At 46.9% G+C, this 25,280-nt stretch overlaps 1 protein-coding gene and 2 pseudogenes across 1 annotated transcript in view; 1 reads left to right on the forward strand and 2 right to left on the reverse strand.

Annotated features, from left to right (window-relative positions):
* The window catches only part of LOC148027357 (uncharacterized), a 99,705-nt gene that overhangs the window by 23,166 nt on the left and 51,259 nt on the right, over window positions 1–25,280 (forward strand). Inside the window, exons 5-6 of the mRNA XM_087691925.1 lie at window positions 15,803–15,916; window positions 16,072–16,173. Coding sequence (XP_087548051.1) covers window positions 15,803–15,916; window positions 16,072–16,173 — 216 coding nt within the window. The remainder of the gene's footprint in view (window positions 1–15,802; window positions 15,917–16,071; window positions 16,174–25,280) is intronic.
* On the reverse strand, window positions 272–1,057 carry LOC148027358 (uncharacterized; annotated as a pseudogene).
* Window positions 13,410–14,699, reverse strand: LOC148027359 (uncharacterized; annotated as a pseudogene).

Consider the following 25,280-nt stretch of genomic DNA (forward strand, 5'->3'; position numbering starts at 1 on the left):
TCCATCGTCTATGAAGTGGGTGAAGGCCAATTGAGTGCCCGAATCAAGGGGGAAAATAGATTGAAGACTTGCAAGGGGAGTTGAAATACCGAAAGGGATTGGGAGAATCCCATTGTAAGTCAATTTTTTCTTCAATAAAGCTAAAGAAATACCAAAAGGGGCGTCAATTTTGGGGCCAATCAAGTGTGTATTGTCCAAGATCAGTAGGTAAATTTGTATTTTCAGATTTGCATTTATTGTTTGTTGCTGTAATTAAGTTGTAATCAGGGATTTACCACCCTATCCGAGGAGAAAGACTGGTTTCACAAGTACTAACTACTACCAGCCTACTAGAGCCTTCTGTTGGAATCGATGCATCGGCATTCTTGGTCCCAGACTTGGTCCAATGTTGAAGTTGTGCTCTCTCCGTTGCAAGGAAGCACCACACCTCATCATCCTCTTGTATAAGATGCAACAATTCTTCTAATGAATTTCCACCTTGAAGGAGTTAGGGGGTTGATCTCATTTGGTTCCTTGCAATTTTGTCTCTTTTGGAGGAGCCTTAGATTTGAGTTCACATAAACTAGATGCTTGAGTTTCTTGGGAGATTAATAACTTCTTTTCTTTGTGTGCATAGCTAGATGCTTGAGTTGATTGGGAGATAAACAACTTCTTTTCTCTATGTGCATGGCTGCAAATAAACTCCAGATTCTGTCACAAGCTCTTGATGAATAATCTTGTGGTGAAACCCTCAAGGCAATGTGTTGAAGCTGAGGGCATGAGTTACCGTGCTTCTCCCAAAAAGTAATAGGTTTGAGTTGTGAATCTCAAATGCTAGTACATTCATTACCAAAGTGAGGGTCAAGAGGATCTCTATATGCCACAAGTTGCCCCTCAATCATGTCTTCCAATATGGGAATTTACTTCACTTTGCAAAGATAAGTAGTCCATCTTGACTTGAGCTCAAGATCATGCTTTTATCCCTTCCTCCAATAAGGATGCAAGATGTTGGTAAATAATGGATTGGGCAATGAAACCAATCCCATCTCTCTTGCCATATTCTCTTGATTTCATCCATCTTCCAAGTGGATAGGAAGATTAGTTCAAAGTACAAAGTTCTAAAAAAAGTACATTGAATTATAAATACTTCAAATGCAAAATGAACCAAGAGCTTGGAAATAAAGCTTTCTACTTGGGGCATAAGATGAGTGTACATGTATCAAAGGCACCACAAACTTTGTCTATGAATTTGGAGATAAGACCCATGGTGTAGTCAGAAAGTCACAAGGCAACAATGAGAGGTTCCATGAACGCAGTGATTGCCTCCGCATCATGCCAAAAGATGATTCTCAAACAAGAATCTCTTAGAAGTCTCCCTTTGAGGCCATGCAATGATGCAAGCCACCTCAAATCAATGATCATGTGCCTTAATCCGATTCGACATTTTGCTAGCTTTTGTAGAACAATGAAAAGATAGGAAAATCGAATACTAGAAGACTTTCCCAACTCTATATCATAATTGGCCCTAAAAATTACCAAAAAGGGTTCAGTGCAGTATACAAAATTCACAAAAGATTCAGCCTTCTAAATTCTTTATCACATCATGTACCCATCCAAGCTTCCCTTTGTCCTCAATAAGAGGATCAATAGAGTGTGATGCACATGGTGTGAAGATATGCTAGGGTTTGCACTAAGGAAATGCAACATGGATGACCAAGACTGAAACACAAAGACTCAGACAGAGATAAGCAAAACTCAAATCCTAAACACAAAACATGAATATAAAACAAAACTCAAACACTGAGACAAACATGGAGAGAAGAAACTCTGAAGTGAATGAATGCTATAAATGAAGGTAAGAGTGTATAAAATGCCCAGGGGCAAAGCAATGAAGTGTCAGAGAGTGACGTCCATTAGAGGTGGATCTCAAGGGCTAAGTGCTATTTCCACCAGTCGGAGGGATGGAGTGAGAGAAACACCAAATACTGATCACTAGAGTGTGAGAAGATTGAGGCGATTGTGGATGATGATGCCTGATGATGTCACTGAAGCAACAAAAGGCAGTAGTAGAACGCCGCAGTTAAACGTGGTAGTAAAAGGCAGCAATAGGATGCCACAGTAAAACACGACAATAAAATGCAGCAATAGGATGCCGCAGTTGAGGAGTAGACAAGGTGATGGCAGCAGTCAGGAAGGTTGGACCGCCACGTGGTGGGAGATTGATGGCTGAGATTTGCACCCAAGGGTGAAAAACCTGCACGGAAGTGATAAGGCTGAATGGTGGAGAGCCTCTCTATTTATAAAAGTAGAAGGGTGCCCCAAAAATTAGGGTTTTGGGGGACCACTGAAAGTCTCTCGAACCGTGTACCAAATTTGTGTTTTTTAAACTAATTAAGCATGTTTTGGGGTTGTTTAAAAATGCTAATCAGTTGTAAAGCGTGTTTTAGCTCACCACATGGTACCCAATAGATGAGTGGAAATTTTCTCTATGTATAAGTCCTTGCTAGTTGCAATTGCTTGCATCATTATCTATAATCATTGATGCCACATTTGCAAGGCCAACCTCCACAATTTGAGCCTTCCTCCAGCTATCTATGCTCGCTGGTCCATCCATACTCCACGCATGTAGCCTTTAAGGGCTCCAATTTCCTCTCAAGGTCTAATACATTGGCACAACACATATCGGGGAGATAGTTCTCATGGGTCAAGGATCTTCATGGTTTGACTCACCTCTGCGGATGCAGTTCGTGAGCTAGTGGATAGCTCACCTTATGCCTCCACGAAGGGGGTCATCTATATGGTTCCGTGGTATAGTGGCTTCATAGTGGAGAAATTCACGCTCCACAACAAGTTTCGTAGACACCCGGTCACTCTACTATTCCCTGGATTGGTGGTAGAGTATTGTCGATTAGTGGAGGACTTTGGACGGCTCTTTGACATAGTCTTGCTTTCCTCCTTTGTTGATACAATTACAGTTGCTGGAGTCCCAAAGGTACGGGTGGTTGTGAAAGATACAAAAAACATACCAAAGTTTCTGGAGATTGAGGCAGACAAACACTCCTTTAGGTAGAAGATTATTGTGACTGGGCAGCTAGGATAGTGCCTGCGATGCCATGACCTTGGGCATCATCAGCAGATTGCACACGCTTCGGAGCCAAGGCGGCTCCGTTGACAGGACTGCAGGTTGATGTTGACGGTTTCACACGGGTCTAGCAACGACAAAGAGAGAGAGAGGGTAGGGGGGGCCTTAGCCAGCCCCTCAGACTCAGCCACGGCCGCAAAGAGCAGGAGGGTCTGTCGTTGCACCCCCCAGCTCGTCCCACCCAGTAGGATCACAGACCTCCACCTCCACCTCCACCTCCACCTCCACCACCCATGGAGACGTCACAAGATACCGCACTCGAGATTCCACAACCCCCACACCCACCCCCTCCTCATGGATCACCCCTCGACCCTATCCCACAGCCTTCCCCTTCTAAGGCCACACCTCCCCCCCCCCCCCCCCCCCACCACACACACACACACTTACACAGACCCGTCTCCTACCTTTGAGCACCCCACCATCCCCCGATCTGCCTCCTCCCCACAATCTTTCTTGTCCTCTCAGGTCCCCCGATCCTCATCTAGCATATGTGACCCCCCCTCCCACAGGGGGTGATGAGCCCCATACGCCTATATCTTCTCCTCACCAGTAGCCTAGCCTCGCCTCCCTCCCCTCCCCCTCCCCCTCCCCCTCCCCCTCCCCCTCCCCCTCCCCCCCACAGAGCCACTAGCTCATCTGACCCAGCCACCCGCCACACCTTCCCTAGGCAGGCGCAGTTGCTCCCACAGGAGTTCTTCGGCAATGGTCCGTGGTCCTACTTGAGAGTTGCGGAGCGCGAAGAGTTTCCACTACCTCTAGAGGTGGGGATCTTCGTGATCCGCAAGTCAAAGAGCGGCAAGGTCCATTTACTAGCTCCATCGGATGGACCAAACTATGCTTTCTTCCTTTAGACCTCTGATTTAGGAGACTGGATGATGACACAGATAGAGGAGGTGAAGGGCCAGGTTGTTGCAGACCACATCTCCTAGTGGATGGGAGAAGGAGGACTGACACTCTTTTCCCAGGAGTGGCCAGGATGCATGATGGACATTAACTGGTGGGTTGGAGCTGAGGTCCCACATCTGAGCATTATTTTTCGAGCCCCTCCATAGTGGAGAGTACCGATGGATGTGATCGAGTGGCCCCTCGCACAGGCTGCCTGCTTCTACCAATGTACAGAGTCATGCCTCCCTGCCTGGCTGATAGATGCCTCGGTGGTACAGCTTGGAGCATCTATTACCCCCATGGCCCGCCTGAGAGCCACCATGGGGGAATGGAGTTCACCTTCCAGGCTTGCGGCAAAGCGCATTCGCATGCCCCATGGCTCTTCTTCTTCATCAATAGCTTCCACACCGAATAGATGCCTGTTCGGCCAGTTAGAGGCTTCCCTATGAGTTTACATCTAGCATCTTGGAATGTGAATAGCCACCACTACAGTGGGGCATGTAGTTTTAGGAAGTTGATTGTTTGATAGGAGTTACAGCTTGCCCTTGCTAGACGGATCGACATCTTACTTCTACAGGACCACAAGCTCACCCCCGCCTAGGCAGCTCACACATCTACTGGGAGTACTCCATCGGTGCCCACGGTAGGAGTGGAGGCGTATGCACCTCTATTGGCTCGAGGCTTACCGCCTATGTGCGTGACCACGTGATGATTGTGGCAAGGAGGGTCCTATGGATCAGACTGGACATGGGGGACTCATGCCTTGGAGTCCTCAATGTCTACGCTCCTACGGAGGTTGGGGTATGCAACAGGTTCTGGATGGAGATTGCAGCAGGACTTCCAGAGGTGGATTTTTGCATTGTTGGAGACGTCAATAAACTGCAAGCCCCAGAGGACTAGCAAGGCAGAGGCAGAGACTACCAAGGTATGGTAGGGGAGGAGCAAGAGGCATGGGAAGTCTTCCTCCTTGCGGTAGGAGCATGTGATGCCTGGCGGGATCCAACTTTTTATAGGAGGGAGAGGTCACTGGACTTCTCATGGGGATACAGGCGGCTGGGGGGAGCTCTCCTGGAACGGCTGGACCGGTTTTATGTGGGAGAGTGGGGGTGTTCTCGAGGAGGCCAGGTAGGGCAGTTGGTTGGTACCACCTTGTCTGATTAGTGCCCGGTTCTCCTTACTCTTGATGCTCCAGCTTCAGCCCTTGACATGCGATCCTATTGGATCCGTGACTCGATCTACATGAGGGAGGAGGTGAGGAGGCTGATTGAGCGGCTTTGGACTATGGAGTGGGACAGGAGGGACCGGATTGCAGAAGAGGTTGCAGAGGTCTTAGCTGAGTTGAGTAGGATCTGCCAGGAGGTAGCCCTACAGGCCAGGCAATAGAGCTAGGAGGAGGAGAGAGTACTTCGGTGAGACCTAGCAGGCATGCAGAGACTACTCCAGAAGGCACCAGGGGATCCCACTCTCCACATGCCAGAGGTGCACGCACGAGTAGCCCGCACTAGTCTTGAGGATAGGTGCTTGGAGTTTTCCTTCCGTACCTCAGCAACCTTTTGGGTGTGGCAGAGGGACACGATGTGCAAGGAGTTTTTTGAGGTGCATCAGCCTCGCACCTCAGGAGATTAGATTTACAGCCTTCGTGATCAGTATGGGAGGATTCTCTCTAGCCCAGATGAGGTGATGGAGATTGCCACTGACTACTACAGAAAACTTTTTCAGCAGGAGGCTGTATCAGCTAGGGGACATTGTTGTAGATAGCAGGTCTGGGATTGCATTCCATCCCTCGTCACAAACGTGATGGGACGTTCCCTCATAGACCCCTTCACAAAGAATGAATTAGCGGAGGCTTTCCATGCATAGGATGGGCAGAAATGCCCAAGAGAGGATGGTCTTTCGAAGATCTTCTTCACTACCTACTGGGAGGTGGTGAAAGACCCTCTACTGTTGGCCTTTTAGGAGATTTTCAGCTCAGGACGGACGCCAGGGAGTCTATCGGCAGGTCTTGGTAGTCTCCTCCCCAAAGGGGGAGACCGGTTGGAGCTATCCCAGTGGAGACTGATCACCTTGTTGTCAATGGCCTATAAAGCACTGGCTAAGATGATCGGTAGGCGACTCTGCCGCATGCTTCCAGACATTATTCATGACACACAGACAGGTTCTGTCTAGGATAGGAGCATCCTAGACAATGTTTTCACTTTCTTCGAGGCGATCGAGTGGACCCAGCACAGTGGTCAGGGATTGACTGTACTACTCTTGGATTTCAAGAAGGCCTATGACAGGGTTGATTGGGACTTCTTAGAGGGCACCATGGTGAGGTTGGGCTTCCCCAGGCATGGATTTGTGAGGTTTTTGCACTTTACAGATCAACTACTAGCAGGGTTCTCATAGGTGGCAGGAGGGGGGAGGAGTTTCGGCTAGAGAGGTCTGTCTAGTAGGGCTGTCTTCTTACCTTGTATCTGTTCCTACTCTTTGTAGAGGCGATGTCCTACTTCTTCCGATTACGTGCGAGAGGGCTACGTGGCCTCCAACTTTCGATGAGGGAGGAGACAAAGTTGCTAGATTCAGAGTATGGAGATGATACCACCCTTTATATAGAGGACGATGAGCTGATGTTGAAAAGAGTGAGACTAGCTCTAGAGGTGTTTTGCATTGTAGCTGGAGCGAAAATCAACTGGTGAAAGTCGGTTGGTTTTCTTACAGACCCGGACTTTAATACAGAGTGGGACATCCACTTGGGGTTCAGATGGGTGTGTAGGGGATAGACCATTCGATACCTAGGGTTCCAAGTGGGACTCAACATTACTCTTTGCCCAGTAGTTTCTTCCAGTCCTCGATTGCATTAGGCGGAAGCTGACCTATTGGAGTACTGCCCACCTTTCCTTAGCAGGCCGAGCCCTGGTGGTCAACTAGGTCCTCCTAGCGACAACTTGGTACATTGCCTCGTGTTGGTGCTTCTCCTCGTCTTGTGTGGTTTAACTTCGCCGCCCAGTGCAGAATTTTCTTCGGGCCAGCTCAAATGGTTCTAGGGATTCTCGAGCCAAGGTGAAGTGGGTGACCATCATTTGGCATCGGTCCGAGGGAGGGCTTGGGATCATAGACCCAAAGCTCCAGAGCTTGGCCCTTTTGGGGAAAGCTAGTAGTCCATGGGCTCACACTAGGAGGGTAGACTTGGAAGGTCCTTTTGTAGGAGGGTCTCTAGGAGTGCAAATGGAGGCTTGGTGGTGGTTGGAGGCGATCCTTGAGATGGATCTTCACGACTGCCTAGATCAAGCCATTCAGATCTTTCTTTCTCTGTAGCCTACCTTGTGTGTGGCAGGGCCTTCGCAAGGCCTTAATTCAGAGGCCCCCAGAATGCTAGGAGGAGATAGACCGCCAGTTGGTGGTCTGGAACCCCCAAGTCAGAGACCAGGACGAGATATAGATTGGCGAGCACCCCCACATCTAGTGGGCTGGTTAGGAGGCTGGCCCTACTCGTACTATCAGGACATGGGGGGAGGTGTACAAGATGGCGGATTAGGAGATGTTGCAACAGGCGTCAGGTTGTCAGCGAGGAGTAGAGGTGAGGAGAAGGGAGATTGACTCAGCGATCCCTCAGGAGTGGTTTGATCCCTCAATTCGAGAGCTGGTGGAGCTTGGTGAGGTGTGGGCCACTACATTCTCATTGACAGATATCTCCCTATAGGTGATAGGTAGAGTGGGCGGCGCCCCCTACGGGATTTTCTTCACCGTGTAGGATAGCGGGCACTTGGTCCTTGACAGAGGGTAGTAGGATGAGGGGATCGTTGTCCTTCCTTGGAGGAGGATTTGTGTGGTTGGTCTCCAGGGGAAGACATGGCATTTAAACCATTATGTGCTCTGGGAGGAGTTCTGGGAGTGGCGCCTCTGGATATGGGAGAGCAAGCCACTTGATGAGTTGGAGTGGGACCTTGGAGAGTGGTTATGGCGGGCCACTCCGGTCACTGAGAAGCCACTGAGGTTCTTGGAGTACACAACCATGATTGGTAGACATGTACTAATGCAAGAGGACATGAATTGGGCGCGTTCGCGTAGCAGACATTTGGTGGAGCACAACATCACAGATGCCTTTCGTTGGACTTTCTGGTGCCGCCTTTGGGACGGTTGGAGATCGAGGAGGGTGCTGTATTTCCTTTGGCTTTTGGTACATGGAGGTCTGGTAGTTGGGAGTTGGTTGGCCCAAATGCAGTAGGATGGAGGGTGTAAGCGCTGCCCACAGCAGCTCTTGGAAGCCTCGAAGCACTGCCTTTGGTCTTACGAGGTGGCACAACTCGTGCGGAGAGGTGCCTGCCGTATTCTCTGCCATGTGGCACCCAGCCTTGGTTATATCTTGTGGGGGGCCTTTTGCTGGCAGGCAGTTAGCCAGGGCCGTCACCTTTTGTATGAGGTTGGGACGCAGGACATGATTTTCATCATTTAGGTTGGGGCTTGCGCCGTGGTTGGCTTGGAGGCTTTACCTAGCCGCCAAGTACTAGAGCCCACAACAGACTGCTTAGAGGTATGGGAGATCGTAGGGAGTCTTATAGGATGGCACATCTGGAAGGCATGCTGTCAGGCGGTTTTTGGTGGGGAGTGCCTTTCAGTACAGGCAACTTTGGCAGAGCTTTGGACTTCCATCATCCACTCCCTTCGCGGTCGATGGGATGAGGTGTAGGGCAAGTCTCGGGCTCGTCAGGAGCTCTGTTTTCACTTCCTGGACACCTGGGGCGGCCAGGACCTGTTTTTCATGATGCAAGCAAGCAGCCCAAGATGGCGATACACACCCCCTCCATGGCTTCTTGCCCCCATCCCCCCCAGACCACCTTTAGAGGCTTGTATACATGATGTATTTGTGAATTGCATCAGCTCTAGCTAGTCTATTGAGCATGAGCACTCCGTTGTAATCAGTCTTCTGAGTAATATATTCAGCCACATTTTACTTGCAAAAAAAAAAAAAGGATTGGTACATCTACATCGACATTATGATGAGTCATTATCATTGTATATTTTATTATATTGTTCACCCATTATCTAAGAGAGGGTGTTAGCAATGTACATTGGAGTCCATCCCTTGGGAATTAGAGTTTCTATTTAGTGTGCATTTCATTTTTATGCTAGATTCATTTATGGCGCGCTTGCTAGTATTTTTGTGCCTACTATTTGGTGGCTGATTGGTCATTTTTGATACACCATTTGTAGCCTATTTATAGGCCATTCCTCTCCACTCTTATTTAGTCATCATCATATGAAACTGTTAGCACGATTGCTTCTAGGTGGAGAGAGGGAGATTGGGGCATATTGCTGGTGACTCACTGCTTGTGCCATTGTATTGTTCTGGAGCCTTGGTATATGGATTCCATTTCCCAAGTTTAGTCTCTTCGAGTTCTTGTGTTCTTGCAATTCTCTTTTTTGTTCATTGTGTCCATTGCAATCTATAACAACAATGTCTCTTCGCTTCCGTTACACTTTTTTGACAAAAGCTTATATGTTGGGGATGGATATGATCTTTCTGGCATGTTATGTATATTGGCTAAGATAAGTCAACAATGATGGGAGGCAGCTTCCTTAGTAGCTGTGAGTTGGGATCTCTTGTGGGTATCAACACATGATCTCTTCATTTTTACTATAACTTCATGGCCGGAGTGAACATGTACTTGGATTGATTCATTAATAGAAGCTTGGGGAGTTAAATTGGCATCCCAACTTGTATGTCGAATAGAGTGCTATAACACAAAGGACAGAAATCAATGATCTTTGGATACTCCAAGTTTCTTAAGTGTGGATCTTGAGCGTTGGTTGCATGGAGCAATACTTGTCAATACTAGTTGTAGGGGCAATTGGGGGCCTGCATGAAGATTTAAACTCATAGGAGACAGAAGCTGTGATTAGCTAACAAAATCTGCCTTCTAATTATAAAAAATTTATGGCATTTTTTGGCTCTTAAAAACAGCTGCAAAAAAGGCATTTTTGCTATTTTGTGCAACACTCTAGACAGTTTGTATGACACTTTAGACTTTCTCTTGCTCCAACATGTTCTATAAAAGAGACTTAAAATACCACTTTTCATCCCTTTTGCCGAGTTTATTCAAGCATTGTACGTTCATCAATCATCATTGGTAGAGTTGGCACTTCGTGCTAGCCATTTGTCCCATCTCTAGAGGGTGCTATGAGCCTGTTCGTGGTACATTCTGGTGTCACTAGCCTACTATAAGGACGTGAAATTTTGAGATGCTTTAATCTTGCTAATAATATTTGAGTTATTAATCAAATGTGTAAGGTTACTTAAACGCATGTGATACACATGGCAGTTATTTCATGGTAATAGGCCAAGGATGTGGAGGATGCAGTGGGTGTCAAAGACAAACGTTATGATAAGTTATGCTAGTTGGGCTTTGGGGGTTAGTTTGTGTGAGTTTTGACCTTGGGATAGTTATTTGGCCAATAAGTGTTGGTGGTGACACTAGGGACTAGTATTGATTAATTAATTAATTTCACTCTAAAGGTCAATAGAGAAGTTGGGGATCACTCCAGGTTGCAAATGGCCTAGCCAATTTAATTATGGATGGGTAAATTTAAATTTGGGCAAGGTCAGAAGGATCGAAATTAATTTTCAGGATTATTTAATTTTGAACATTAATTAAATGGTTGGATAATGCTGAAAAATGGGTCTAGAAGGCTACCACTTGGCAAAAATGCCCATGCAAATTGAGAAAAAGTTTTTGGGGGTTGGGTCTCATCCATTCAGTTAGTTTACAGTTTGGGAGAGGGGGAAAGAGAGTTGCTGCTCCATTTTATGAATTAGAGAACAGCAATTTGCTGCAGAAGACAGCCATTTGAGGGCCTCAATAAGTAGGGCACAACAGGGAGTCACCTTCCAAGGTCTGGCAATAGCATTGTGAACATGTGACAACATTTTGGAGGTGTCGGACTGCATTAAATGCAGGCTGGAGCAGGTAACAAGTAGAATTTAGGGTTTTCTTGGGAAGGAAATCAGGTTTCTCTCTCATCTTGGCTTTCTCTTACCTTTTCTAACCCATTCTCATTCTCAGCCATTTTGAGCAGATCTCAGCTAAATTTGGTGGATAGCAGGGAAATCTCTGTTGTAAACCTTAAATTTTTGCAGTAATTAGGGTTTGACAGCCACCTTGAGACCCATGCCAATTGGTAAAGGCATTGTACACTGAATTCAGCACCTGAAATTTGTTTAATTGTAAGGGAATTCAGATGCCAACCCATTCATTGTAATTTGGGCCAGCATTTGGCTAGTTGGTGGTTCCATTTGTGCAAGTTCTGGGTGAAAAATCAAGGGGCAATTTGCCCGAATTGATTGCTAATTGTTGCCACAACAAAGAGGCTTTTTGGAACAACAAACGAGATTGTGAATCTCAGCTTGTACTCCTTCCATTAGCAATCAAGGTAAAGAAATACTGAAAGGGGCTTAGTTTTGGGGCTAACAGGGTGTCCATGTCTGAGACTATTAAGGTGATTTGTGCATTTCAAGTTATATTCGTTTGTTGATTGCTGTAGTTAAGTGCTTAATCAGGGAATTACTGCCCTTTCCAAGAACGAAGGTTGGTTTCACCAGCCTCTAAAGACACTCAGCCCTTCTATGCTGTGGTGTTCAGCCCCCTCACCTTCATTTGGTGCAGTCCACAACCTGTTTGCAGCTGTGTTTTGACTCCTATTTAGCAGATGACCTGTCCTACATTGCAACACGGTAGGTACATCACTGCTGTATTTGATCCAGATTTGCTGATTTCGTCACTTGCAGATCTGCATTTTGCTGCCTTTCCTGCATGACATAACAATCTGCATCATTGTTATCATTCGTACACATCTAGAGGCTGTTGCCTGGCTGTATACTGCTGCATTTTGCTGTTCCAGGCAAGATATTGCTGCAGTTCGAAAGCCAGCCCGTTGCCCTACTATCCTTATCCTTTTACATCAGACTTACTGCATTGACAGACCCTCTGTTGCTGTGTTTCATCATCCTCAACCTTAGTCTATTGCTTCTACATCGTCATTGGTGATTTAGATTCATTCTCAGAGGACGATACTTTGACACTCCCTCCCTTTGCTTCCACAAGAGACGGTGACTGCTGGACAGTATCTGCCCCTTGAGCTCCATGTATATCACACTCTTTCCATTCATTCATTCATTCCTTACTTTCTTGTTCCTTTCTTTTGCCTTCTTGTCAGTGTGTTTGAGTCATGTCCGTACACTTTTGAGTGTTTTCTATTTGCAGACTCTAGCATATCTTAACAAGCTGCTCATTCAAGTTTCATTGCAGTCTTGACTGTTCAATTGGTTAAATGAACGGCCCATAAATTCAAATGAAGCTTCTGGGCAACAGGTAATTCATCCATTATGCACACACACCAACCCCCCCCCCCCCACCCCCCCCCCCCTCCCCCCCACACACACACACACACACACGCGGATTTAGGTGAGACCTGGAGGTATAGTCTCCCTGATATGGATGGTGGGAGTACAAAATCTGTTCATGGCTCATATCATAGGACTAATACATACTGATGACTTTGTGATCCCTAGTAACACAAATTTCACTACAGTGCACATGTCTACACACTTCTTGGAGCTTAGGCAGTTGGACATTCCGTCTCCTTGATATGTGCTGTTTCTGGATATGGATCTATTTCATTAACTCTAGATTTGATGAAGATTTCTCAATCTAGCTTAGGTAGTTTTCTTAGTTTTACTGAGTCACCTTGTGTGGGTTTTTGAAGTTCCAAAGAGGAGTTTTCTCTCTTTTGCCATAGTTTGAAGCATGACAATGCTGAATGATTTAAGCTGCAAAGGCTTTTAATTAGTAAGATGAAGTTGATTTTTGAAAATTCCATGATGATTCTGACCATCATGGCTTATTTGTTGTCTTTCTAAATCTTTTTAGCATGAATATATACTTATTGTGCCTTTTGATATTTACTCCCCCCCTTCCTCCCAACACACACACACACACACACACACACACACATACATATTTTTTTTTGGTAATATCCAGTGCAGTATATTTATGTGCTCACAAATTTACAATCTGGGGACCCCCGGAGAAGGGGGCTATCCCAAACAATCAGAAACATAAAAAGAAAAGCTCTATGCAAGAAGCATCCATGTCACCCTCATAGCTGACATCATATAGAGATTGCCGCAGTGAGGCTCGGAAGGATTCATATTGCTGGTGATTTTGGCAGATTTATGCGTTCTTTGTCTCAATACTCACTCTTTCTTTTTTGGGTGAGATATTGAGCTCTTTGGACAATCTGGAGTGATCATAATTTGGCATACCACACATACATATTTTTTTTTGGTAATATCCAGTGCAGTATATTTATGTGCTCACAAATTTACAAGCTGGGGACCCCCGGAGAAGGGGGCTATCCCAAACAATCAGAAACATAAAAAGAAAAGCTCTATGCAGGAAGCGTCCATGTCACCCTCATAGCTGACATCATATAGAGATTGCCGCAGTGAGGCTCGGAAGGATTCATATTGTTGGTGATTTTGGCGACCCAAGTATGCCAAATTATGATCACTCCAGATTGTCCAAAGAGCTCAATATCTCACCCAAAAAAGAAAGAGTGAGTATTGAGACAAAGAACGCATAAATCTGCCAAAGAGCCAGAAATGTTTCCCAAAGCTATGACTTGGAAAACGAAGCGGAAGCGAATCTGAAATTCTCCTGAGGAGGATCCTGGAACAAGGACAATGCCAAAATAAATGAGGGACAGTCTCTGAGGGAGCCAAACATCTCAGACATGTGGATGATGCAATGTGACGTTTAGCAAGTGTGACCCCCACTGACATTGTGCCTATCAAACATCTCCAAAGAAAAAGCCTTTGTTTCAGTGGCATTTTACACTTCCAGAGCATCCTAAGATTCTTCCGCCACCATGCAAGAGACTTCGTTAACTGCCACAGAGAATTAGCATGCTGCTGAATCCATGCGGCAGGCTGAAGAAGCTTGTATACTTTGATGGAAGTTAAGGCAGAAAGAGAGATAGGACGAATGCATGTAGTAGATGGCTGTAATTGCCAATCCATAAGCCTGTCTGTATCAAGCATAGGTGGAATTGGTAGAAAGGGATGCAGTAAATCAGCAATTTTCTTCCATATAAACCTATGATGAATTCCCAATGCATAAGAGGTCATGGTCCGAGGAAAGGATAAAGTATATCCCCGATCATCCACCACATCTTGTATGTACCTAATTCCCAGTTTCATAAGATTGTATGCCCGAACAGGTTCCTGTAAAGCAAGAGGAATGTCAAAAATGGCACTCCAATGAATGCTTCCTTTTCGCATGGAGTTTGTCCCCAAACAACTATCAGAAGCCCATTTGACCTTAGAGAGAACTTGTTTCCAATCAAGTATCAAAGCAGTAGAGAAAGGACAGCCAGGTATTCTGCCCACAAATCTGCCAATGACAACCTTCGAGAAATCCGTAATCCAATGACCATATGCAGAAGTGCTCATGGTGGCACACATGGATGCTAGCATACAAGTCCACGGCTGTTGGTGACGGAAGAAAGTATTCAACATGGTAGCCTTCCTTGCAAGGACATGATATCTTATATTGAGGATATTTAGTCCACCATGCATCCTTGGAGAGCACACCATTTCCATCCTCATGAGTCTCAATGCTTTCACAGCAGCTTTTGTCTTCCATAGCATCTCCATAGCTTGAGACATAAAAGCGGAGATATCCTTGGATAACCAATGCAGCAAAGGCAAATAGAATTGGACCTAAGACATCACAATGGATTGTACTATTCTGAGCCTGACATGAAGGGGCCAAGTAGAAATCTTCCAGTATTCCAGTTTATGTTGCAGTCTTTGGAAAATCCATTTCAGTTGCATTTTCCTAGTGATATGCCATCCTATGGGGTATCCTAGATGCCTGACAATATCTGTGGAAAGCACCACCTGACCAGGCCATAGAATAGAGTGCCAGTCACATTGTTTGAGGGGAAGCAATTTAGATTTGTCAAAATTAACATGTAATCCCATTGCCAGACCATATAGTGAAAGAGTGGCCATAAGCATGCGAAGGTCCCTTGGAGAATTCTGTGGTATGAAAAAAGAATCATCAGCATACGCTTGTGCCAACAATGATGTAGCCCCTAGGATTTGAAGACCAGTCATCTGGCTTGTGTTTGTTAAGTGATCAAGATATACCAGAAGAGGATGGGTCACAATTGCATAGAAAAGAGCACTAAGAGGACAGCCCTGCCTCACACACACACACACACACACACACACACACACACACACACACACAAGGATTTAGGTGAGACCTGGAGGTATAGTCTCCCTGATATGGATGATGGAAGTACAAAATCTGTTCATGGCTCATATCATAGGACTATTACATATTGAGGACTTTGTGATCCCTAGTAACACAAACTTCACTACAGTGCACATGCCTACAAACTTCTTGGACATTCCGTCTACCTGATATGTGCTGTTTCTGGATATGGATCTATTTCACTGACTTTAGATTTGGTGAAGATTTCTCAATCTAGTTTAGGTAGTTTTCTTAGTTTTACTGAGTGACCTTATGTGGGTTTTTGAAGTTCCAAAGAGGAGTTTTCTCTCTTTTGCTAAGTTTGAAGCGTGACAATGCTGAATGATTTAAGCTGCAAAGGCTTTTAATTAGTAAGATGAAGTTGATTTTTGAAAATTCCATGATGATTCTGATCATACATGGCTTATGTGTTGTCTTTCTAAATCTTTTTAGCATAAATATATACTTCTTGTGCCTTTTGATGGACTTGTCATAGGATTTTTATCTGGACCTAACCGAGGATGGTAGAAGAATCAGCCCTCGGGACTATTTAGAAGGTGCACTGCAGCCTCTATCTGGAGTTGGGAAAGCAATTGCTGCAAGAAATGAGGTATGGGTTGCTCAAAAACTGCTTATATTCATTCCCATGCCATGATTTGACAAGTAATGTAGGATTAGGGCTGCCATATCAAGTTGTTATTATGCTGTTTGATTCAAGATTTCATATTGTGATTGTAGTTAAACTAGCATTGTTTTTTTTGTTAGATAAGGGATTCTATACGAGCCCTTTTTCCAGATCGTGACTGCTTCACTCTGGTGCGGCCTCTCAACGATGAACGTGACTTGCAGCGACTGGATCAGATTCCTGTAAGTTGAAAAGTTTTCTGATGTCACACACATACTGTGGTAGTTTTAAGTCCTACAAGACAAAGTTTGTGTGTGCAGTAATAGAGTAGTTTTTTCCATCAAAGAAACAGGTATGTGTTTGGGGTGGGGGAGGGGACTGGGGCTTCAGCCTCTTTGCTTGTTGGCTTTTGCTTGTGTTGCATTGTGTTTTCCCCACCTGTTATCAAGGTTGAGTCATTGTGGGTTTTGCTGGTGGAATCGCTTTATGCTTTCTTGGTTACCAGCATCCATGGCCGAAATGACCAGCAAGTGCTATCATTGTGCATGCGCTTGCAAAACAAGAGCTGAGAAGTTCCATGGATCCCTCGGAGCTGGTTTCTGTTTTTGTTCAGTAAGCTCATGGCCTCATCAGTCACTGTGTGGCACGACACTTGGTATGACTTGGAAAAGTGCTACAGACCTGCATGAAAACGGTTACAGTCAGTAATTTTGTTATAACTGTCCATGACTGGAATCTGCCACAGCTGAAATATGTGCAAGGCCTGCAAATCATCTCTCGCTCAGTCATTCTGCTTATTTCTCTGCCTGGCCCTGGACTATTGTTGGGCCTTACAGATATCTGGAATAGCAAAAGCATTGCACATCTGGAGATAACACATGTGAGTTGAGAGGAAGGTTCCCAAACAGATATTTGGGAAACTTTTATATCTCTTTGGGAGATTTACAGACATGTGCATTCCCACTTTTGCCCAGAAATGTTTTTTGGGCTTGATGGTTCATATGGATAACTTGCACCTTTCTGCTGCACACTCTCACATGGTTTCATTTGCCTTGGTGGGAGCTGTCTTATTGGTGCCTATTTGTGGTGTTAACACCTTGCCTTTATTACCCTACCATACATCTTTGAGCTTTCTCTTGAAAGTCCTACATGTTTTTCTCAGTTCACAGCCTTACTCGACTTAATACTTGAGTTATCTTCATCAAGTAGGCCGTATTTGTTGAGGACTCCACATGAGGAGCCATTCTTGGGAAAGGTTGGCGGCAGAGGGGTCTATATAGGCTCCATTTCCCTTCTAGGGTGAAGGGCCCTTGGAGTCAATTTTCTATTGCCTCGTTCTTGTTTATGCACTCCCCATTCCATAGGTTTTGGTGGTTCCATTGTACCCCTCATCCCTTTCATAGGTTGATGATCTTGGCAACATGGTGTCAAAAAATAATAGGTATGCTTTGATACTATGTCAAAATAAGCGACGGTGCAGAGAGACAATAGGGTTTGTGGGGAGTAACCCTGAGTGTGTATTGCAAACATTGAGAGAGAAGAGAAACTAAGAAACACAAGAACAAGGTGATGATGCACTAAATCTTGCTATGAGAAGAAAAGCTGATACAACGGAGCTGAAGCTCAGAAGATAACTGTGAGAGTGCGCAACGGAAGAAGAACACGAACACAGAGGAGAGGAGAGAGAAAGCAGAGAATGAAGGAAGAAAGTCTGCACTGACTGAGATGAATGCTGAATACACTGAAATGGACAGAGCAGTCCCTGCACGCAGCCCGGAGCGTCAGTGAGGGGACCAGAACAGACTGGAAGCAATGGCAGCACCAATGCCGGAGACGGAGATGACGGAGATAGCGCTGAACCTGCAGAGTACAATGCTGGAATGACTGGAGGGGCTGCTATATATAGCCCCCAGGCCAGTAAACTGGCCGACCTGCCAAATCTGGCCGACCTGGCCAGATTTGGCCGACCAGCTAGATCTGGCCGACTTTGGCCAGATCTGGCCGACCTGCCCAAAAACTGGGCCGACTGCAGAATAACAGCCCAGTATGGGCTGTATGACTCCCAAAGGCTGCAGACTGACAAGGACAGCCACTAAATGAACTGACAGAGCTCCTCTGTCTCCTGTCAGACTCTGACAGGAGCTCACAACCAGGAGATGACAGACTGAGAATGATAAAGAGCAGGCTAACACCCCCTCTCAGAGCCTGGGAGAGTTTGAAGACCCAAGAACCGCATGTGATGAAGCAAAGAAGCCTGAGGCAAAGGCTTCGTAAAGAGATCAGCTGCATTGGCCGCTGTAGGACAATAGACCACCACCAGCTCTAAATCCACGATCCGCTCTCGAACATAGTGATACTGAACCTCAATGTGCTTCGTGCGAGCATGAAACACTGGGTTCTTGGCCAGAGCAAGAGCACTCTGGTTATCCACGCGCAGCTCCGTAGGTCCGGTCTGGGAAAAGCCAATCTCCGCCAGTAAGCGACGGAGCCAAACTGCCTCCATAGCGGTCGAACATAGGGCCCAATACTCAGCCTCTATAGAAGAAAGTGCCACAGTAGGCTGCTTCTTGCTGCTCCAAGAGACAGCACCGGATCCAAGGGTGAAAGCATAACCTGTAGTGGATTGTCGCGAATCCACATCACCTGCCCAATCAGAATCACTCCATCCAGAAAGGGTAATCCCATCTCTATACATGATCCCGAAGGATCGAGTCCCCTGTAAATAGCGAAGAACCCGCAAGGCTGCCTGCCAGTGAGCCTAGGTAGGAGTCTGCATAAAAGAAGACAATAAGCCACTACAAAAGAAATATCCGGCCGAGTGTGAAGCAGCCAGATAAGAGAGCCGACAAGGCACCTGTAACGGGTGGGATCTGTAAGGGGAACTCCAGCTGTCAAAAGCTTGGACTCGGGGTCCATGGGGCATGAGATAGGCCGACACTCAGCCATATCAAACTCCGAAAGAAGCTCGGAGATGTACCTGTGTTGCGAGATAAAAATGCCCTGTGTCATTTGATAGATCTCCAGGCCTAGAAAGAAGTGAAGGATCCCTAGATCCGTCATGTCAAACTCCTGCTGAAGAATGGACCGTGTATGCTCCACCTGCTGAATGTCGCTCCCTGTAATGATAAGATCATCCACATACAAGATAAAGAACACTAAAAGAGAATCCACAACCCGTAAGTAGAGGTTGGGATCATAAGCGGAGCGCGCAAAGCCACTCTGTAGAAAGAAGCGGTCAATCCACTGGTACTAAGCACGAGGAGCCTGCTTCAAGCCATAAAGAGCCTTCCGCAGCCTATAGACATGATCCTCCTTCCCCTGCGCAAGAAAACCAGGAGGCTGTGAAACATAAATCTCCTCCTCAAGAACGCCATTCAGAAAAGCAGACTTGACGTCCATCTGATAAACAAGCCAACGGTGGTGAGCAGCAAGAGCCAAAAGAACTCGAATGGTGGACATCCTGGCTGTAGGAGCAAAAGTCTCGAAGTAGTCTAAGCCTGCACGCTGTGCAAAACCCTTGGCAACAAGCCTAGCCTTATGCTTGTCCAAGGAGCCATCTGCAAGATACTTGGTCTTAAAGACCCATTTCACACCTATCACCTTCCGTTTCGCGGGACGCGGAACAAGCTCCCACGTATGGTTTCGCTCGATGGAATCGAGCTTGGCCTGCATAGCCCGTCTCCAAATATCCTGTGCGAGAGCCGCCTCCACAGTGGAAGGCTCGGAATCCTGAAGAATCTGTGACATAAGAGCATAGTTCACACATAGTGAACTATCCCGCTGGGCTTGTAAACGTGCTGATCGACGTGGACCTGTAGAAGAAGCAGGAAAGTGAGTAACACCTGAATCCTGCATGAGCCGGCGATACCATAAAGGAATCCTGAGAGACTCCTGCCGCTGTGAGTGAGACCGGGGGGTCTCCGGAACCTGCAAAGCACCCAAATCGGAGAGGGACTCCCCCTTACCGAGTGAAGGTAGATCCTCCGTATCAGAAGAAGGCTGTGTATCCCGTGAAGATCCCGAAGTGGCGGTAGAAGAGCTCGTAGAAGACGGAGTCATATCCACCAAAGGGGAAAGGGAAGCCGAAGGAGGAGGAATAGGGGGGATGCTAAGGGGTATCCTGGAAGGAAGTGAAGGTAGAGAAGGTGGGGGAGGGTCCGTCGATGACGAAGAAACGTCTGTAATGGAACCATCAATCGGATCCTCAGAGGCCGAAGCCTCATCAAAGATCACATCCCTGCTCGCCTCGACCTTCCGTGTCGTCGGGTTGTAGAGCTGATATCCCTTCGTGGTCGTGCTATAACCAACGAAGATAAGCTTCCTCGACTTAGAGTCGAACTTCGTCTTCCTCTTCTTCTTGTCCACATGGACAAAAGCGTCGCACCCAAAGATGCGAAAATGGGACACGGAAGGCTTCTTCCCAAAGAAAGCCTCATACGGAGTCATGTCCTGTAACGCCGAAGTCGGAGAGCGGTTGCGAATATGCACCGCTGTAGCCACCGCCTCACCCGAAAGGAAATGAGGAAGACTCCTATGCTCCAGCATAGATCGGGCCATCTCCACCATGGTCCGATTCGCACGGTCCACCACACCATTCTCTGATGGTGTGTTCGGATGGGAATACTCCACCCGAATACCATGATCCCTGCAAAACTGAGAGAAAAGGTGAGAAGTGAACTCGCCACCGTGATCAGCTCGAACATCACGAACCTTGGAAGTTGTTTGGGTCTCCATAAACACCTACCACTCACAGAAACGGGAGTATGCCTCGCTCTTGTACTCCAAGAAATAAGGCCACACATAACGACTAAAGTCGTCCACAATCGGCATCAAATACCTGGCCTTCCCAAGGGAGGCGGTGCCTATAGGTCCGCAAAGGTCGGTGTGAACCAACTCAAGCGGAGAAGTAGCCCTCCTAGAGGCAACTTGAGGGTGAGGCTGCCTGTGCTGCTTGCCCCTCAAGCAGCTAGGGCACAAAGTGTGAAGAGGAGGGAAATCAGGAAGTCCCTCCACCATCTTCCTCCTGGAAGCCCGGCGAAGAGAATCGAGGTTCAAATGACCATACCGAGCATGCCAAAGCAGCCCAAGCTCATGGGAAGTCCGCGCAGCCAAGGCTGTGAGCGTATAAAGCCCACCCTCTTGTGTACCTGTCCAAAGAGCATCACCTGTAGAAGCATCCTCCACTGTGACTGCATCCTGTGTAAAAATGACTCGGGCACCTAACTGAGTAAGGCCATGCGGAGATAATAGGTTAAAACCCAAATCAGGGACATAGAGAACTTTGGAGGAGGAAGACCGCCTGTCAGAAAACATAGGTAAAGTCCCCACGCCTCGAACAGGGACTGTAGAATTGTCACCAATGGTGACAGTACCCCCTCTGGAACAAAGATCCTGAAGCCAATCCTGACGGAAGGTCATATGTGAAGATGCTCCACTGTCGACGAGCCAAGGCTTCTCCTGTGTGGTAGAAGCTAGGGCTGTATCCTCCTCAACAAAGACATGCACAAACGCAGATTCTGTTGTGGCTGGGACCGCCTTCGAGTCCTTCTCCTTAGGCTTCAAATGGGGATACTTCTGCCAACACTTCTCCTCGGGATGAGTGACCTTCTCACAATGGGGACACTTGGGCTTCTTCTCCTTCGCATCCTTCTTGTCCTCCTCCTGCTTGTCCTTGGCCTTCTCCTTCTTTTGTTTCTTCTTCTTGCCGCCACCTGTGCTGGCCGTAAATGCCTTGGTGGAGCCACTGGCTCCCACCTCTTTGAGTTGCTCGTCATGCTCCAAGACAAGCGGGGAAAGCTCCTCCCATTGGAGTGTCTCACGGGTCCTCGAGGTGATGAGGCTGGTATAGAAGACATCATATCGGGGTGATGGCAGCTGAGTCAACAGAATCATCGCCATATCCTCAGACGACCAAGAGAGGCTAACTCGCCTCGCATATCCTCCATCTTCATGATGTGCTCCTTCAGGGAAGGAGAACCATCAAGACTGAGCATCCGCAACTTCTTCTCCAAGGAAATCTTGTGGGCAAATGTCTTGTGCTAATACAAAGACACAAGCTTCGTCCACACTTCTGCCGCGGTTTGTAACCTGTGAACATGTACAAGAACGGAATCATGGAGACTCATAAAAAGAAAGGAACGGGCTCGAGAGTTGAGCCTATCCCATAAGGCTGCACAGTCCATTGAGGTGCCATCGGACGAATCCACGGGGGGACGGTCGATGGGTGAAGAAATAAGCTCCCAAAGGTCAAATGTATCGAGGATGCAGGCCACCTTGCATGACCAGAGGGAGTAGTTGGAACCATCCAACTTATCTTCCTTCGGAAAGGAAGGGAGAATCGGCACCTGAATAGAGGGAATCAAGGAAGGCATCCGCACATCTGAAGCAGTCTTCACGGAAGAAACCTTTGCGGTAGATGGAACCCTCTGAGATGCATGGATTGAAGAAGGACGAGTGCGAGGAGGTTCTTCCCGACGTCGAACCTCATGATAATCCCGCCTCCGCTCAGAGGAACGATGAGAGAGAAGTTCATCCTCTGAGTCATCAAAGCCTGAAAACTGGTAAGACATCTTCCAATCTACAAAATACCAAAGAAAGTTGTGCCGATGTTGAAATATGACCAGCAATGTGGTCACCAACCACCAAGACGCAGGCAGAGAATGCCTACAAACACTTGGATCTGCAAAACGCAAAGATAACTGATAACGATCACCAGAAAAGAGACCACCAGCACCAGGAAACAGCCCGGAAAGAAGTCGCCAGCAGGAAATGTGCCGCCTGGAGTGGTAGCGACCAGCAGAACAGCAAAACGCAGCCTGTAGAAAGGTCGCCCAGCAGAAGGAGGGACAGCCTGGTGGAAAACGCAGGGTTTCTGCGTCGCTGGATGACGTGGCAGGCTCTGCAGACAGCGTGGACAGGAAAATGCAGGCTGAAAGGCCTCCTGAAGAAGTCGCCTGGCAGTTGTTGATCAGATGGCAGCAGCAGTAAGGTATCTCACTCCTGAGGGTATGTCCTCCATGCTCTCAATCAGGCGATGATACCATGTGAGAGTGCGCAACGGAAGAAGAACACGAACACAGAGGAGAGGAGAGAGAAAGCAGAGAATGAAGGAAGAAAGTCTGCACTGACTGAGATGAATGCTGAATACACTGAAATGGACAGAGCAGTCCCTGCACGCAGCCCGGAGCGTCAGTGAGGGGACCAGAACAGACTGGAAGCAATGGCAGCACCAATGCCGGAGACGGAGATGACGGAGATAGCGCTGAACCTGCAGAGTACAATGCTGGAATGACTGGAGGGGCTGCTATATATAGCCCCCAGGCCAGTAAACTGGCCGACTTTGGCCAGATCTGGCCGACCTGCCCAGAAACTGGGCCGACTGCAGAATAACAGCCCAGTATGGGCTGTATGACTCCCAAAGGCTGCAGACTGACAAGGACAGCCACTAAATGAACTGACAGAGCTCCTCTGTCTCCTGTCAGACTCTGACAGGAGCTCACAACAAGGAGATGACAGACTGAGAATGATAAAGAGTAGGCTAACAATAACTTCACTATCGTTCTGTTTGAATCAGGTGGCAACACCTGTGGGAATCTGCACAATGAATGGAGCGAAATGTAGTCCTCTGAGTAGTGGGCTGTCGAAGTAATCATTGGTAGGTGAAAGACCATTGTCGAGGGAGCAAACCGAAATCCTCTGATGCCATTAGAGATGTGGAAGATGATCACTAGCTATTGATGGAGCGAACGACAATCCTCTAATGCCGGGGATTGACTTGGGCAGCAAAACGCAAATCCCAGAGTGTTGGAGTTGTCAAATGCACGGAGAGTAGCCTAGGCGCTAGGTGGATAATGATGATGCCAGATGATAGAAGATGAGCCGGGCTGCAAAACTGCAGGTCGTAGCAGCCTCTGTGACAAATGAGTGACGCCATGTGATGGAGGAGAAGCTAGACTGCAAAAACACAAGTCCTGGCAGCCCCTGTGATAGATGAGTGACGCCAAATGATGGAGTAGGAGCCAGGCTGCAAAAACGTAGGTCCCAACAGCGCGTATGGTAGGGGAGCGATGAAATCACTGACGCTCGGTGATATAGATTGTCGCTAGAGGCTAGGATGTTGATGCCAAGCTAGAGATGATGACGCTAGGCAAGGAGAAGATCTCCACACTCAAGAAGGTAGGTGAAGGTGGAGCTTCTTCTCTTTGTGTTTGTCATTGTGTTTGGGTTTTGCGCTTTTGTGTTTTGCGTTTTGCGTTTAGGGTTTGAGTTTTGCTTATTTTTATGAGAGTGTAACAGAAGAAGGAACTCAAACACAGAGGAAGAGAGAGAGAGAGAATTTGCAAGAGAAGAAGAAGAGAAACTTGCACTGAACAATGAACAAATGTTGAATACAGAAGGAGGTTTGATGAGTCCTTGCACACAGCCCATAGTATCAGTGAGAGCACTAGATCAGATTGATGATAATAGTAGTATTGAAGACGGAGGAAGATGACGGAGTCGGATTGTGCACTTGCCAAGGAAGGAGGGAAGATGATGATATATATGATTGTCAAGTGGAAAATGGCTATAAATAGCCAAATATCCTAAAAGCTGGCAGACTTTAAATGTGGGGCCAAAAATATGGCCGACTAGTATTTAATATTGATAAAAATGCTAGAAATGCTAAAGAAAACCGCGAAAAGGAGGTGGACAATTAGGTAGGCTGAAGAATACGGAAACTACCTTGGAAATGCACAAAAAATCCCAACTAGAGTAAATATACTGAAATGCAATAAACTGAGTGCTCTAGAATGAGCTATCTCCTCTGTCAAAACAAGTGATAGATAGATTAGAGCTCCTAAAGTCGTTGTCTAAGTCAGATTGAGACTCATCAGCAGGAGATGACAAAGCATGACAAACATGATTGCTGACACCCCCTCTTAGATTCTGGATGTGGCGAAAGGCCAAGGAAGAAATGGATCCGGGGTTAGCAAGAGGATTGCCAATGTCATTGAGGACTGTTGATGAAAAAGCTCCTCACAATCTTGGAAAACCCCTTTTGAAACACTAGACGCTAGGGAATCCACAGTCGCATCACCGAGATCGTTCCCCTATGAAAGGGATGGGGGGTACGAAGGAACCACCACCGGAGGTGAGGGTGGGAGACGGGAAGAAACTTGTGGAAAAGATGGTGCACAAGCGAGAACGGGTGTAGCAAGAGACAACTGCCTCGGAGGACCTTGTATAAGAGAAGGGGAATGAAGCTTGTAAAGGTTGCTCTCATGTCAATTTGTCCTGATAACAGCCCTTGTAGAAGAATCCTGAATACAAATGGCTTGCTCGGTGAAGACAGCCCGGGTACCAAGCCTTG

The sequence above is a fragment of the Lygodium microphyllum genome, chromosome 13 (assembly GCF_053477565.2).
Source record: "Lygodium microphyllum isolate KBCC chromosome 13, Lygodium_microphyllum_v1.1.10, whole genome shotgun sequence".
Classification (NCBI taxonomy): domain Eukaryota; kingdom Viridiplantae; phylum Streptophyta; class Polypodiopsida; order Schizaeales; family Lygodiaceae; genus Lygodium; species Lygodium microphyllum.